The sequence below is a fragment of the Cyprinus carpio genome, chromosome A6 (assembly GCF_018340385.1).
Source record: "Cyprinus carpio isolate SPL01 chromosome A6, ASM1834038v1, whole genome shotgun sequence".
Lineage (NCBI taxonomy): Eukaryota > Metazoa > Chordata > Actinopteri > Cypriniformes > Cyprinidae > Cyprinus > Cyprinus carpio.
Window position 1 is genome coordinate 26403009 of NC_056577.1, and position 15009 is coordinate 26418017.

A 15009-nucleotide genomic window follows, 5' to 3' on the forward strand; every position below is an offset into this window, starting at 1 on the left:
CCCTTCAAGTTAAATATTTCACAGAAGTAGTTTTGCAACATGGAACATGTTCATATAGTTGAACTATGATGAACTGCAACTGTGTTTACTCTGCTAAGAAACCTGCCATTCATCCACTAAAAAAACATCAGTTGGTTAAAACAAACTGCAAAAATAACTAAGAAATAAGTTCTAGCATCATTTGTTTGCACTTGATTTGATATTTGGTTATCAAATGCAAAAATTTTCAGTTTGCCAGAATAATACTGTGCTGGGAACAGAAGTCTTGTCTGCATGCAGCTGGCTGCACTGCTCATTGCAGCTGTGGCATTCCAGACCTTTCAGTGTGATTGTAATGAGATAGAGGTCTGTTCACTGACCTGAGCTCTATGTTTCAGATCTACACACAGCTGGGGACAGATAAGCAGAAACAGGGGCCTGGCTGGGTCAGTGGCCCTGAGGTCGAGTGGTCACTGAAGTGTGGACACTATCCACCCACACCCCCCTAACAGACTTAGACACGAACAGATTGACACATATCTGCAGTGCCCTTTATGCTTTTAAAGTGATTTGAAGAAATTCCCATCCTACTGCAGTTGCAAACTGAAACTTCTTTTTAGTAAAAATATACTGAACATAAAATAAGCTCACCAAAGTATTTTGAATGCTCATCAAATACAAAACAATAATTTATTATTTCTCTCATTTTACAAGACATCAAATTGCATTTCTAACTAATTTGTTAAACTGTATTATCTTGCTGTAATACAATGGAGACCTATACAAAGGCTTTTGTCTACAACAGAAATTAATATCAACAATAATACAAACAGATTTAGATTTCAATAAATGGCTGCACTTTGATGCATGTCTGATGTAAAAGTAGCTGTGTGAAATATGAACTTTATGAAAAACAGCACCTTTTCTTTAAAATTTGTAAAGCAATGTTATTTTTGTTGTAAAATCCTGACTGAAAAGTATATAAAAACATCTGTGTGATGACCATTAAGCTAATATCTGTTAGTTTAATAAGCAAAAAGTACAATACTGCTGGCTGACTGTTAGTTACTTGAAATAAAATAAAAACGCTGATGGTGGTGATGCTTGATGGTCTTTGTATTGTTTTCCAAAACCTTTTAAAGAGGCCAAATGGTCATGAATCAGTTACTTAATAGAATATTCAAAACCACAAGCGCAATATAGAAATGAACAGAGCAAATAAGAAAACATGTTCTCATCACTAAATCCATTCTATTCAATCTTTGAGACTCTCACTGTAGCTTCTCTTGGCAAATGTCAAAGTTCCTTCAGACAAGGCAATCGTATTTCTTATTTACAAATGTTGCCGCATTGAACGAGGCAGGATTTTTACCCCAAATGGTAGTGTCCTATATACAGAACATTACAGAGCCTACACCGTGGTCACTGACAGTAGGGAGTTGTACACTCGTGTCCCATCGGGGGACTTTGTACCATGGGTCAACAGTTCCTGGATCGTCATCCAATTGTCAAATATTTTCTTGTTCCGCTTCTTCATCATCTTTTTGTGGCTCAGTTCAATAATATTGAGCTCCTTCTTGTCTTCAGTGCTGCCCACTTGCTCCTTCAGACAGTCCATACGGCTCTGCTTCATAAATTCCCTGCGCTGACGCTGCTCTTTGGCACGGACGGCATGTTGCTTGCGCTCCTCTTTGCTCCAGTAGCGTCCCATCTTCATCTCGCTGAAGGCATCATCGTCTGTAGTCATCCCGCTGCGCTCCTCTCGGATCCGTAAGGCTCTCTCTTTCAGGAGCTTGTCCCGGACTGGCCGCTTGGTAATGTAACGTGTACCGTCGCTGCGGATCTTCACTTTCCACTCCATCTTGGGACCCAAGTCAGCAGAAGCAACAGGGTCCCGGCACATGCTGACTAGGCTCATTTGGCTTTGGGCGTACTCCACTGACTTTTGCTGGATCAGTTGCATGTAGCTCTGGTAGTGCTGGGCGTGGGCTGGGATGTGGGCATGTTTGTAGGGTGACTGGAGCTGGGCATGGCGACCAACTTTGCGTTCTCGAATTTCAGGCTGGGATCCAGCCTCGGGCTCTTTTGACAAGTTTGGACGACCTCTGTTAGGGCTGCAAGCCTCTTGGACGGGAGACAGCAGAGGTTTGAGAATTCTGCTGGCACCCGAGGTGCCACTACACACCCCTGCCTCCGCTTGATTTTCATTTCCACGCCGTAAGGAGTTGTCCGGGGAGAGCTCTAGCGTGAGCGGTGTGCTACGGCAACTCTCACCCGTGTTGTATGCACTGGAGCTGTCCTTGTCGGACTTCTCTGGGAGTTCGCTGATGTCCGCTAGCTCGTGGCGTCTTGCATCCACACTTGTGTTGTAGTTGCGGAAGCCGCTGTTGTGGAGCATCCAGGAATGTTCACGGCACTGCTCACGCAACTGCTGCATGCGATGCGCTTGGACTATGCTCAGGCACTCGAGCTCAATGGTGCGGAGCTCCTCATTCAGAAGCTCCAGCTCTTTGTCGACACCCTCCTCGCCAACGCTGCCCTGTCTGCCACCTACGCCACCACTGGGCCAGAACAAGCTCTGCTCTGGGGTACCGCTGCTGCCCACACTCCGCATCTGGCACTTGAGCTCCAAAAGCTCACGAAACCGCTCACATTCATCAGCAGGAAAGTCACCCAAGAAGTCCGCGTCTGCATAGTCTGCAGAAATGAAGGACTCGCTGCTGAAGGGGAGGTCGCCACTGCCTAGGGTGTCCTGACTGTAAGCGAGCCTACGCCGGCTGCCTAGCGTGGTGGAGGCGCTGGTCTGGTCATCTGCAAGATTCTCCTGCTCAGAACTCTCATCGTTACGAGTGCTGTCATCTGTGCGGCCCACTCCACTGTCCTTCTCATGATGGTGGGAGAGCAGCGTGGCGGTGTCTGTTGTACCTCCATCCTCCTCGTGCTTCTTCTAGAACAAAACAATTCAGGGAACATCAAAAAAAGGAGTCAACAATTTTCTTAATATACAATGCCTCAACTAGATTATGAGGTAAGTCACTCACAAGTTCACAATTTCACATGTGTATAGGTGTGTTGATTTAAGGGTGTGGGGTCGGATAAATGTACAGGCTTTTCCAAAGTTTATTGGAGGATGTTTTTGAAAGCCTAATACTAGATAAAAAGTTTCTAGCTTTGGTATAATGAATACTTATTATAAAAGTAATTTAAAAGTAAATTTCAGATCAGCCATTTGAGATCTGACCACCTCCAAACTTGTTCAATCAGATAAGCTGTTAACATCTGTACGTTTCACAGTCCACTTCAGATCGGATCACATGAAATCGATGTTAATACCAGGTGCAAATGGGACCTAAAATAGCCATGCTTTCTTTTAAACTAAAGTCCTGGCTTGACTGCTTTACCTCCTGCTCAGTGACAGATTCGGAAATTATGATTGATGTGTAGGATGTCAAGCCATGACAGGCTGAGCTATGATTGACTGATATGCCTCCTGACGACTCCATGACTGACTTTCTGATGGATTTGCTGTACCTGCTGGAGCATGCTTGCTGTGAACTGCATGGCCTGATGGTGTTGTTGCTCTAACATATCCATATGGAGGTCATCCAGGTAGTCATTTCTGTCATCATCCATCCAGCCCTCATCCAGCTAAAAAAAAACCAAAGAGAAAAGGAGAAAAGCTATCAGCTATCCTTCAAAGTTGGTGAATAGCATGAATAGTGTGTTTGTGGGTTGGGTCTCTCACTTGTATCTCTGGTCGAGCCAATAGCAGGCATACATTTGGGTGCTCCTCACTGGTTAAAAGAGCCACTGCTTCCTCACGGTTCTGGATCTCAAAGCCATTGATCTGAATTGTGGAATAGAGATTTGTTCTGAAAAAAATGCCTAAATGCGATGGAACAATACTAATGGCATCAATGACATTCAGCAAACCTGGATGATTCGATCTCCCTCTCGAATGCGTCCATCTTTTGCTGCAATACTGTTCGGATCAATCTGTACAATGAAGAAAATTGTTGACCAGCAATACAAGCCCAATAAATAAAATGAATCTAAATGGCTTGTAATTCATAAGAGAAACACAAATATTTTATAGAGCGTACCAAAGACATTAACATGCACAAAAATGTCTATTTTTATGATACAACTCACCTCACTGACATAGATCCCAGTCTCATCCTCATCATCGGTCCTGTAGCACACAGTTAACCCCAGTTTATCCTGGATATTAGTTCTGTATAAATCCACTTCCTGAAAGAAGAGTGTGGTATTTTAATGCACAGCACTGACTATAAGTCATTTGTAGTTCGACTTGCCAAGCTGTGTAAACCAAATCTGTTGCCTTGATCTACATGTTTGAATAATTTGCCCAGTTTAAAGTGTGCGGCGACACAGCTACATGCCATAAACATGTACTTGAGCCGAGTCTCCTTCTGTCTTGTGTCAACACCTGTAATCTACAAGATACACATGGAGATCATAGCTCTCACGGGGCTGGTATCACAGCAGACCATGAACGAAGCTGTAATTGAGAAATCAAACAGCTCACTGCAAAAACCTGCTGTAATCTAAACCAACCAACAAATGCTCTGCCATCAATGTAAATAGGCGAATCTCATGAATACATGTTCAGGTAAGGAACTATAACATACAAATATTACATATCGTTCAGAATTTTAGGGTCTGTTTAAAAAGTAATAATAATATTGTGTAATAATTTTAAACAACTCTTTTCTTTTTTAATCTATGTTAACAGTTTTAAAATATAATTTATTCCTATGATGGCAAATTAGAATTTTCAGCAGCCTTCAGTCTACACTTACACTTCAGAAATCATTCTTTTATGTTTATTTGGTGCTCAAGTAACATTTCTTATTATTGTTATAGTTGAAGACTTTTAATTTAAATAAGCATAAATTCAAGGCAGTACAACAAATACTACATGATTGAATAATGCATTATTGTCATTTGAGAATTGAGAAGGTTTGTTTTGTATTGTGGTAAGAATTGGTGATGGAAATGTGCTTAATTTGTTGAACAAATTATGTCGCAATGTAAAAGCATCTTAATGGCGCCTAAACATAAACCTCAACTGTTTTTAAATATAATTTCAAAATATAATTGCTTATTATTTCCTTTGATTTTGGGGCGAAATATAATATGCTTGATAGTTTTCATGAGATTGACCTAAGCAGTAATTGTCCATAATAAATGTCTCAGATCTTGATCCTTTCTTTGAACAAGGATTTGCTCATGACCATATTGAGGAAGTATTATATAAGCTGGTTAGTTCATTACATAATATAATTGCAAAACGCCTGCCAACATTGCGCTACGGTAAGAAAACATTTCTACTTCACAGCATCTAAAACTCCCTTTCCTTTGTCCTTAAAGTGCAAAAGAGAGTATTAATCAAGGTAAACAAGGCAGAAGGGTGAAGGAGTAGTTGGGCCCCATCCTGGTCATTGATCTCTGTCTGCAGGACCCTCACTGTGGCACCTGGAGGCCCTCGGGGGCCAATGAGAGGTCGTCAAGAGTGCTGCGTGCAGAGCATCTGCCGCTGTAAGTCTCTAAACTTCATCTCTTTATGGACTCGTTCGTGACCCCTCATGACTCACTGCCAACCACTATCATTACAGCGCAATCTGTCTACGCTTATTGTACACTCAGATCCATCATGCCAGTTGTTAGTCTAATTCCAACCTCTCCAATTATCTCTTTTCACCGATTTCTAAGTCAATGACAAAGTAAATAATGATTTCCCCGTATAGCATCTGTTCAAGGGAACAGGGTTAAAAAGGCTACTTGATGTCAGTACAGCGTACCACTTTAGTGTCTGTGTACGGTTATGGATGGTGTGGTTGGTCAATTCACCGAAACATCAGTGGAGACTGCTTGCATCAGGCCTGGCATCAGCATGTCTTAATTCACGTTTCAGGGATGACAGAAGATAGAATAAAGAGAGATTCTGTGTGGCATTACCTCATATTCCAGCTCTTCTCTTTCTATCTCATGCTGCATGCCCTCCAGGAAATCATTGGGGTCGAAGTATTCATGAGCAGGAGAGTGTCTAGAAAACATAAAAACAAAACCATATCTTACCATAAAGAACAATATTAAAGAGGGACTATTCAAGCTTCAGAGGTCTGATTTATAAATATGTTCTATGAAATGTTACCAGTTTGGCTGAACTGCCAATTTCATCACATCTTACATGCTTTATGTTTCTGAGGGATTTTACTCTTATTAGTGCTGGAATATGTGCTTTTCTTGTTGATGACAGAATAACTATATGATAATATATGATAAACAACAGTGATATTCATATATATAAATAATATTTTTATTTTTATTAATAATAATAAATTGAAACAATCTGCAGATAAAAATGTAATTAAATATAATAAACATTAATAAAATATAAATTCAAAATCAATTTCAGAACTGCAACTCAACTTTTAAATGTTATATGACAACCCATTTTTTTTAAATATATGTGAACTTTTTTTTCCTAAGACAGCAGTCATAATCTATGTAACACCTCTTTTACAAAGTATAAGACTTAAGGAAAAAACAAACCTCTGCAGAAATTAGATATTAGAAAGCTTAATTTTAGGGCGTTTGGAAATAAATTAAATTCTTCTCTCTTGGTTACAAAGTTCCTGTCAGTAACGTGTGAGAGACAAACCCCCGAGGACACGTGCAGTGAGATATGAGAGGATATATATTGTGTGAAGGAAAAATGCAAATCAAAATAAATGAAAGCAACTTATTTTCAACTTGTGCCCTTGGCCAAAACATTGTTAGTCTGACAAGTATATTAAACTTTAGTTGGGCTGGTAGAGCAACTTTTGAATTATGCGTGATGGCATGTAATTGCTAGATCTTCAATATGTCTTTAACACACTCTCTGCCAGCACCATCTTCACTAGCTATGTGTCAATCATAACTGAAATCTGTGATATGCATTGTGATTGGTCCGGGGAGGCGTCACTCACCCCTCTGGCAGCAGGTACTGCTCAAGCACATTCACAGGTGGGGAGGACGTAGGCAGCTTGCTGAGCGCCATGATATGCTGGAAGGTGATGTCCGTCTGGGTGCTGATGTCCATTACCTGCGCTTCCCCACTTGGGCCTGTAGGTTTGGGCCTGGGAGCCCGGCGTAGCACCTGGACCATAATGGGCTCTTTAGCCATACGGAAGGCCTCCACAGCCTGGTCGTGCGTCGCCTTTGACAAGTCCTTTCCATTGACCTGTTGAAACAAACATAACATCATTAACATTAAACATGGTATTAGCAATTAATGTGCGTGGAATTGTGCATATAATTGAGCAGACAAAAACTACTCCACTGTAAACTGTAAAACTGTACCGAGATGACAAATCCATTGAATTTTAAAACCAAGGGAGCAAAGTAATTTAAAACAACCATTACAACAGAACAACTCATCTGTAGTGCCTCTCGCTGCTTTTGGGGGTCAAAGCTAGAATCAGCAAAACAACAACATAAATTATAAAGTGTCTCTTGCTAATAAATCAGGGTCATTAAACAAACTGAACTGGGGAAATTTATCTAGCTAAGTAATTTGAAGACGAGGGCCTCCCTGGAAGAAGATGTGGGCGCTGTACATGAGGAAATGAATGAGAGCTTCAAGGCCGAAGCATCACACCAATCAAGAGCAGCGCTCTGCTGATGAGGGCTGAAAGACATGAGAAAGAAGAGGTTCAAAGCAATCTTTTAGTGCAGAGAACCAAGCCAGATGGGGTCCAAGATGAACGCATAAAGGAACATTTTAAAACAGCACTTAACACTGCAATTGTTGCTACCCTTACAAAAAAGTAATATGGAGGTAACACGGTGATGCTTTCATATATACTATTACCATAATTTTTTATAATCGCTGATGCAGATCTATAGAAAACAGGGTGATACAATAAATAAATGCACTGTTTATAACATATAAATGAAAACAAATCATTTGCTTAAATTAAATTAACACATGTCCCAAAATCACAATATCAAACAATGTCCAAATACTTTTTAATGTTGATGTATTGCATAAATTATTTATTAAAAAAAGAAATATTTAGTACAAAGGTTCTGGTTAGGCTGATGTCAAGCTAAACCGAACAGCTAACACACTTTCATTAGGATGCAAAAGTGTTTTTGTTAGCGTGTCTGCTAACAGTGTGTTTGACCTTGGGTGAACCGTCTCTCTTATCTTAGAGCTTATAGAGTTTTTCCCCATGTGCTCGTCTCAACAAACACAGCATTCCCCATTTGTTCATTTTTGATTTCTAGATGAAAGAAAGCTTTGATAGGATCTGTGCTTGAGGCATTCACATCCACTTATGCAACCTGCATACATACATATTACATACAAATACTGAAAATAATAGTTTAGCGATTCATTTTCTGAGCAGTATTGATGGTTTCCTCGAGTTGTATGCCATATTTTTATCAAACATTTCCACACCTTTATCACAGAATCAAACCTCTCACACAGCTTTTAGAAATGTATCCACTGAAATCCTCTATATAATTCTATATTTTGTGAGAAATACCTATAAAGAGTCTAATTCACAAGCTGCTGGATCCCATTCTCGGATTTCCAAACAGGCAGGATCGGAGCACTTCAGCTGTGAGAGAGAATATGTTAACTAATAACCAAGAGGATTAAAACTAATCCCAGCCTGAGGGATAATTGGAACATCCGATATGAATCCAAATTCTGTAACTTTCAAACCGAAACAAAGATTCACCATCTTTAATAAATGAACACAGAGGAAGCCTTTTAGAGAGTTTGCCAAATCGATATTCAAAATGAACTACCATGGTGAATTAATTTTAGTACCGTGGTATATTTTAAAGTACCACAGTATGATATCATTGCACATGTCCAAAACAACATGCTAATACCTGGACCAGTAGTACTTCTGTAAATTAAAGGGTAAAGTAAATGCTTGTATAAGGGAACACCACGAAATTATAATAGAACATGTCCTAAAACATGGTATTAGCATGGTACTTGAATAATATACAGTGTTTCCATCATCATGTACAAAAACACACACTTACAAAATGATAATGTGACAATGACATGGTTTTAACATATGTATATATTTTAAACAAATCTGTATATAATATATAACTGAACAAAAATTGGTATGGTACTCAAATATCCTTAAGATAATCACTGCATTGGCAAGTGTCCAAAAACCATGGTATTACCATGGTACTCTGAAGGTACTGATTATAAAATCGTGGACGTCCAATAATAAATGTCCAAAAACTATGAAATACCAAGGTACTATTTGTACTTTTTCTAAAAACTGACATCACTTCAGTTTTTCTTTTCTTTATTTTTATCTTCCAAATCTTAACTCCTTGTATTCAACTCTGCAAAGATTTTCATTTCCTCTCTCTTTCTGTCAGCTAGGTCAATAACACAATCATCCCTCTCTGTGTCTGTCTGGTTCTCAGTAGGGCTTAAGTGCATAGGAATCCCTCTCCTCCTCGTAGCCCATGACCCCGAGACAAAGCCTCAACCCAGGAAATGTTCTGCCTCACTGCCTCTCCAGCAAGGAGGAGGGACCCCCATTAACACAGCTCACCTCTGACACATCTCACTGAGGAGTACACACAGCAGAACGGTGCAAACGGAGCCTCATCACCCTCTGTTCAACACAGAGCCGCTGGAACGGTTGTTCTAGTTTTTCAGTCAATGGACAGAAGCAATATTGATAAACACAATATGAAATATCAAAATCCAGTCACTTCAATAGGAATCCACTCCATGCAAGAATTATGAGTAATAATTATTCCAATGATATAGAGTAAAACTTTTTTTATATATATTTAAAAACATAATTTATTCTTGTGAAGGCAAAGCTGAATTTTCAGCAGTCATTACTCCAGTCTTCAGTATCATAACAAGACTGCCTTTTATTTCCAATGTACTTAATGTGATACTCACTTCAATCAAAAGTTAGCACACTATCTTGACCATTACAGATCACGTAAATGAACTTCATGGCTCTAAAGGACATAATCAGAATTAGAATCAGAAAGAGCTTTATTGCCAAGTATGGAACAAGGAATTTGTTTTAGTGACATAAGCTTCCAGTACACAGAGACAACAACAACACACAGGCAAAAAAAATAAATAAATAAATAATAATAATAATATAATAATAATAATAATAATAATAATAATAATAATAATAATAATAATAATAATAATAATATATATATATATATATATACAGTAAATAAATCGAAAGATAAATAAATTGTACGAACAGTTGTGCTATAGATGATAAAATGGAATACAATAGAGTGAGATGTAGGGATGTACTAGGATGGAGGTGGTAACAAATAAATATAAGGATATTGCATTTTTTATTGCATGAGTGGGGAACATTTAACTGTTCATGAGGCAGATTGCCTGGAAGAAACTGTTCTTGTGCCTGGCTGTCCTGGTATTTGTGGCTCTGAAGCGCCGGCCAGATGACAAAAGTTCAAAAAGGGGATAACTTGGATGTGAGGCATCCAGAGTGATTTTCTGAGCCCTTTTCCTCACTCTAGATGTATATAGTTCTTGAAGGGTGGGCAGGGGAGCACCAATAATCCTTTCAGCAGTCTGAACCGTTCTCTGTAGTCTTCTGATGTCTGATTTTATAGTTGAACCAAACCAGACAGTTACTGAAGTACACAGGACAGACTCAATGACGGCTGAGTAGAACTGTTTCAGCAGCTCCTGTGGCAGGTTATACTTCCTTAGCTAGTGGAGGAAGTACAACCTTTGTTGGGCCTTTTTAACAATGGAGTCAATGTGATTGTCCCACTTCAGGTCCTAAGAGATGGTGGTTCCCAATAATCTGAATGATTCCACTGCAGCCACAGTTCTGTCTATGATGGTGAGTGGGAGGAGTGCAGGGGGGTTTCTTCTGAAGTCCACGATCATCTCCACTGTTTTGAGTGTGTTCAGCTCCAGGTTGTTAAGACTGCACCAGACAGCCAGCTGCTCAACCTCTTGTCTGTAAGCAGACTCGTCACCGTCCTGGATGAGACCGATGACTGTAATGTCGTGTGCAATCTTCAGGAGCTTGACAGAGGGGTCTTTAGAGGTGCAGTCGTTGGTGTACAAGGAGAAGAGCAGTGGGGAGAGAACGCAGCCCTGAGGGGCACCAGTGTTGGTGGAGCGGCTGTTTGACATGAATTTCCCCAGTCTCAGTAGCTGTTGCCTATCTGTCAGAAAGCTGGCGATCCACTGACAGAGGCTAGGAACAGAGAGCTGGGTCAGTTTGGTCTAGAGGGCTGTTGGGATGATGGTGTTGAAAGCCAAACTAAAGTCAACAAACAGTATCCTCACATAAGTCTCTGTTTTGTCCAGATGTTGCAGGATGATGTGCAATCCCATGTTTAGTGCATCATCCACGGACCTGTTTGCTCGGTAAGCAAACTGCAGGGGGTCCAGTAAGGGTCCAGTGATGTCCTTCAGATAAGCCAGAACCGGTTTTTCAAATGACTTCATGATGACAGATGTTAGAGCCACAGGTCTGTAGTCGTTAAGTCCTGTTATCTTGGGTTTCTTTGGAACGAGGATGATGGTGGAGCATTTGAAGCAGGAAGGGACTTCACACAACTCCAGAGATCTGTTGAAGATCTGTGAAAAGATGGGGGCCAGCTGGTCATCACAGGTTTTTAGACAGGCTGGTGTAACGCCATCTGGGCCTGGTGCCTTTCTTCTTTTGTTCTTCCTGGAGACCTGGCACACATCATCCTCACTGATTTGAAGAGCAGGAGGTGGGGAGAGGGGGATTGCAGGAGGTGTTAACGGTTGTGTAGAGAGATGGTCAAAACAGGTGTGGGGGGGTTTCAAATCTACAATAAAACTCATCCAAGTCGCCTCAGTGCAGGGGGATGGTGTCTTGTAGTTTGTGACAGTGAAAGTGAAAGTGACGTGACATACAGCCAAGTATGGTGACCCATACTCAGAATTCGTGCTCTGCATTTAACCCATCCAAAGTGTACACACACAGCAGTGAACACACACAAACCGTGAACACACACCCGGAGCAGTGGGCAGCCATTTTATGCTGCAGCACCCGGGGAGCAGTTGGGGGTTTGGTGCCTTGCTCAAGGGCACCTCAGTTGTGGTATTGCTGGCCCAAAACTCAAACCCACAACCTTAGGGTTAGGAGTCAAACTCACTAACCATTAGGCCATGACTTCCCCATCTTTGTGATGGCTCTCAAACCTTTCCACACTGAAGTTGAGTCATTGGAAGTAAACTGATCTTCCAACTTTTTAGCATAGGTCCTTTTAGCCACTCTAATCTCTTTATTCAGTGTGTTCCTGGCCTGATTGTACAATACTCTGTCCCCATTTCTGTAGGCATCCTCTTTGGCCTGACGAAGATGTCTGAGTTTTGCTGTAAACAATGGCTTATCATTGTTAAATGTTAAATAAGTCCTGGTAGGAATGCATATATCCTCACAAAAACTAATATAGGACGTTACAGTCTCTGTGAGTTTGTCCAGATCGGTGGTAGCAGCTTCAATAACACTCCAATCAGTGAGGTCGAAGCAGGCTTTTAAAGCACACTCTGTTTCGTTGGTCCATCTCTTTACAGTCTTTACTACAGGTTTAGTAGATTTAGGTTTTTGCCTGTAGGTTGGTATAAGATGAACCAGGCAGTGATCAGACAGCCCCAAAGCTGCTTGTGGAACAGAGTGATATGCATCTTTTATTGCTGTGTAACAGTGATCTAGTATATTACTGTCTTTGGTGGGACATGTAACATGCTGTCTGTATTTTGGCAGTTCACGGGAGATACTGGCTTTATTAAAGTCTCCAAGAATGATTAAAACAGAGTCTGGGTGTTGTTGTTCTGTCTCTGTGATCTGATCAGCGAGTTTCTGTAAAGCCAGACTCACGTGCGCTTGTGGAGGAATGTAAACACTCAGAAGAATGAACGAGTGGAACTCCCGCGGCGAATAGAACGGTTTACAGTTAATGAAGAGCGTTTCTAGAACAGCATAACACATCTTCTTTAATACAGTTACATCTCTTCACCACCGTTCATTGCTGTAAAAGCATATCCCGCCGCCGCGTGATTTCCCCATTGATTCTGCATTGCGATCTGCTCTAAACAGCTAGGAGTGAGATGTGAGATGGATTGGACCTTTTTCACGCCACTTGCCATATATCAATAAACTCAGAATTAAATATGCCTTGGGAGACATGACTCAACACAACAACAGAAATATCACATGCAAAATAAGACCAAAGCATTTCACTTGGAAAACGATTCCACATTCATCCATCAATATCTGCTTGTGATTTTCTCCAACTTTCCCATAATATATGGTCTTCTCTAGTTAGGAAACAGGCACACTACGAGTTTAAGAACAACAAAATAAAAAACAAGCATCTTTCAAACTTGACAGATGACATTTAAGCTTAAGGCTTTACTCCCAGAACATTTGCACTGTGTGAGTTCCGTCTAGATACTTATTTCCTCTTTTCTTCCATACATAACCTGTATGTCCTGAAGAACAAAAGGGCTGCAATTTGTCAGGAATGGATATGGTCTTTCAATGTGTATGTATGTGTGTTATTTAATTCAGAATCAGGAAACCTCCTTACAGCTTTGGTTGATTTGAAACACATCAACCTTTATACACTGCGGTATGCTGTCTCAGTGTGGATTAAGCAGTAAACAGAGGGAAACTAATGCCTCTGATAAGCATGGACGCCTGCTAAAAGACGCCGCTGTTTACTTGTTCTTAATCCTGTTTAAGCATAAGACCTTCTGTTATCCACAGAGGATCAATAGTGGGAGGCTAAATCACTTCCTATAAGCTTTCTCTGTCCTTGCTTTCCTTCCCTCACTTTCCATTTGAGGAAAGTAGTTTCCCACACTCTACCACATAAAAAAAGATGCATTTCCTTACCTTACTAGCAGCTTTTGAGATTATAACCAGGCCCACACAAGTACAGCGCTCATAGTACTCTGTAGATTTATAGAGAATTTGAACAAGCCATGTTTTGGGAATTCAGACTTTAATATGCTTGCAGAAGTATACACATTTTCCTACCAAAATCAGTGCAAAACTGTGAAAAGTAGATTCCATCTGGGCCTGGTCCTAACCTGGTCTGGTAAACGTGAAATTAATTCATAAGGAAAAATACGGTAAAAAGTATAAAAGTGGTTTGTTTCAGCATATAAATTAGTGAGAATAAAAAGTAGTGAGAACTTCAGATTAAATTAAAATATTACAATTTAGAATAAAAAATTGTTTCTAGTTGCATAAAATGAAACTGTTGAATTCCTTTTTACAGTAAGTTGTAGTGGTATAGAGCAATGGCAACTAATGTTTTTTTTTTTTAATAAAATAAAATAAAATAAAATAATAAGCCCTGTGATGGACTGGCCATCTATCTACTGTTTTTTAATTTGCTAGATGGTTTCTGTATTTTTTTTATTTTGGTATGGAATTAATTGGATGGTTAAAATTAAAATAAATAAATAAATATAACGCAGGCAAATGAGTTGTATGCAAATATTTTACCTCACTAATTTTTCCAGTCACATGTTCCAGGCCCATTAGGTACTAAACAAATATTTGACAAATGATGACATACTACATGTATGTAAAAATCTGAGTATAATCACAGGAAAGACTGCTACCACTGGGAATGCTGACAAAACACAAAAGCCTTTAGCACCCATGAATGTGTAAAGCAGTTCTTTAAGACACAACAGCTTGATATTTTTTAAAGTGAGCTGCACAGCAAGTGGTATTTAACCACTATAAAAGCGTTCATTCTGAATATAAATGAGATATAATAGGTCCATCATCAGCATTCAAAATCAGCCAACTGCTCTAGCCTAGCAAATTCAAACTTCTCTGTTAGCATGTTTTATTCATGACTCAGCATGGACACTAGGGAAGCATGTCACCATTCACCCCCAACATGCATACACTCGATTCTATTCTGTTCAATTGTGTCTTATCACAT

The 15009-nt window shown here is 40.0% G+C and overlaps 1 protein-coding gene across 4 annotated transcripts in view; it reads right to left on the reverse strand.

Annotated features, from left to right (window-relative positions):
- Positions 1 to 629: 629 nt before the first annotated feature.
- The window catches only part of LOC109106794 (E3 ubiquitin-protein ligase PDZRN3-B-like), an 83572-nt gene continuing 69192 nt past the window's right edge, over positions 630 to 15009 (reverse strand). For 2 of the 4 annotated variants that reach the window (XM_042758749.1, XM_042758748.1), the window contains 7 exons: positions 6978 to 7231; positions 5962 to 6049; positions 4132 to 4230; positions 3913 to 3975; positions 3725 to 3826; positions 3511 to 3627; positions 630 to 2926 (listed from right to left, as the gene is read on the reverse strand). In XM_042758749.1, coding sequence (XP_042614683.1) covers positions 1391 to 2926; positions 3511 to 3627; positions 3725 to 3826; positions 3913 to 3975; positions 4132 to 4230; positions 5962 to 6049; positions 6978 to 7231 — 2259 coding nt within the window. In that variant the 3' untranslated portion in view covers positions 630 to 1390. The remainder of the gene's footprint in view (positions 2927 to 3510; positions 3628 to 3724; positions 3827 to 3912; positions 3976 to 4131; positions 4231 to 5961; positions 6050 to 6977; positions 7232 to 15009) is intronic. The other 2 variants (XM_042758751.1, XM_042758750.1) reach the window with 1 other exon arrangement.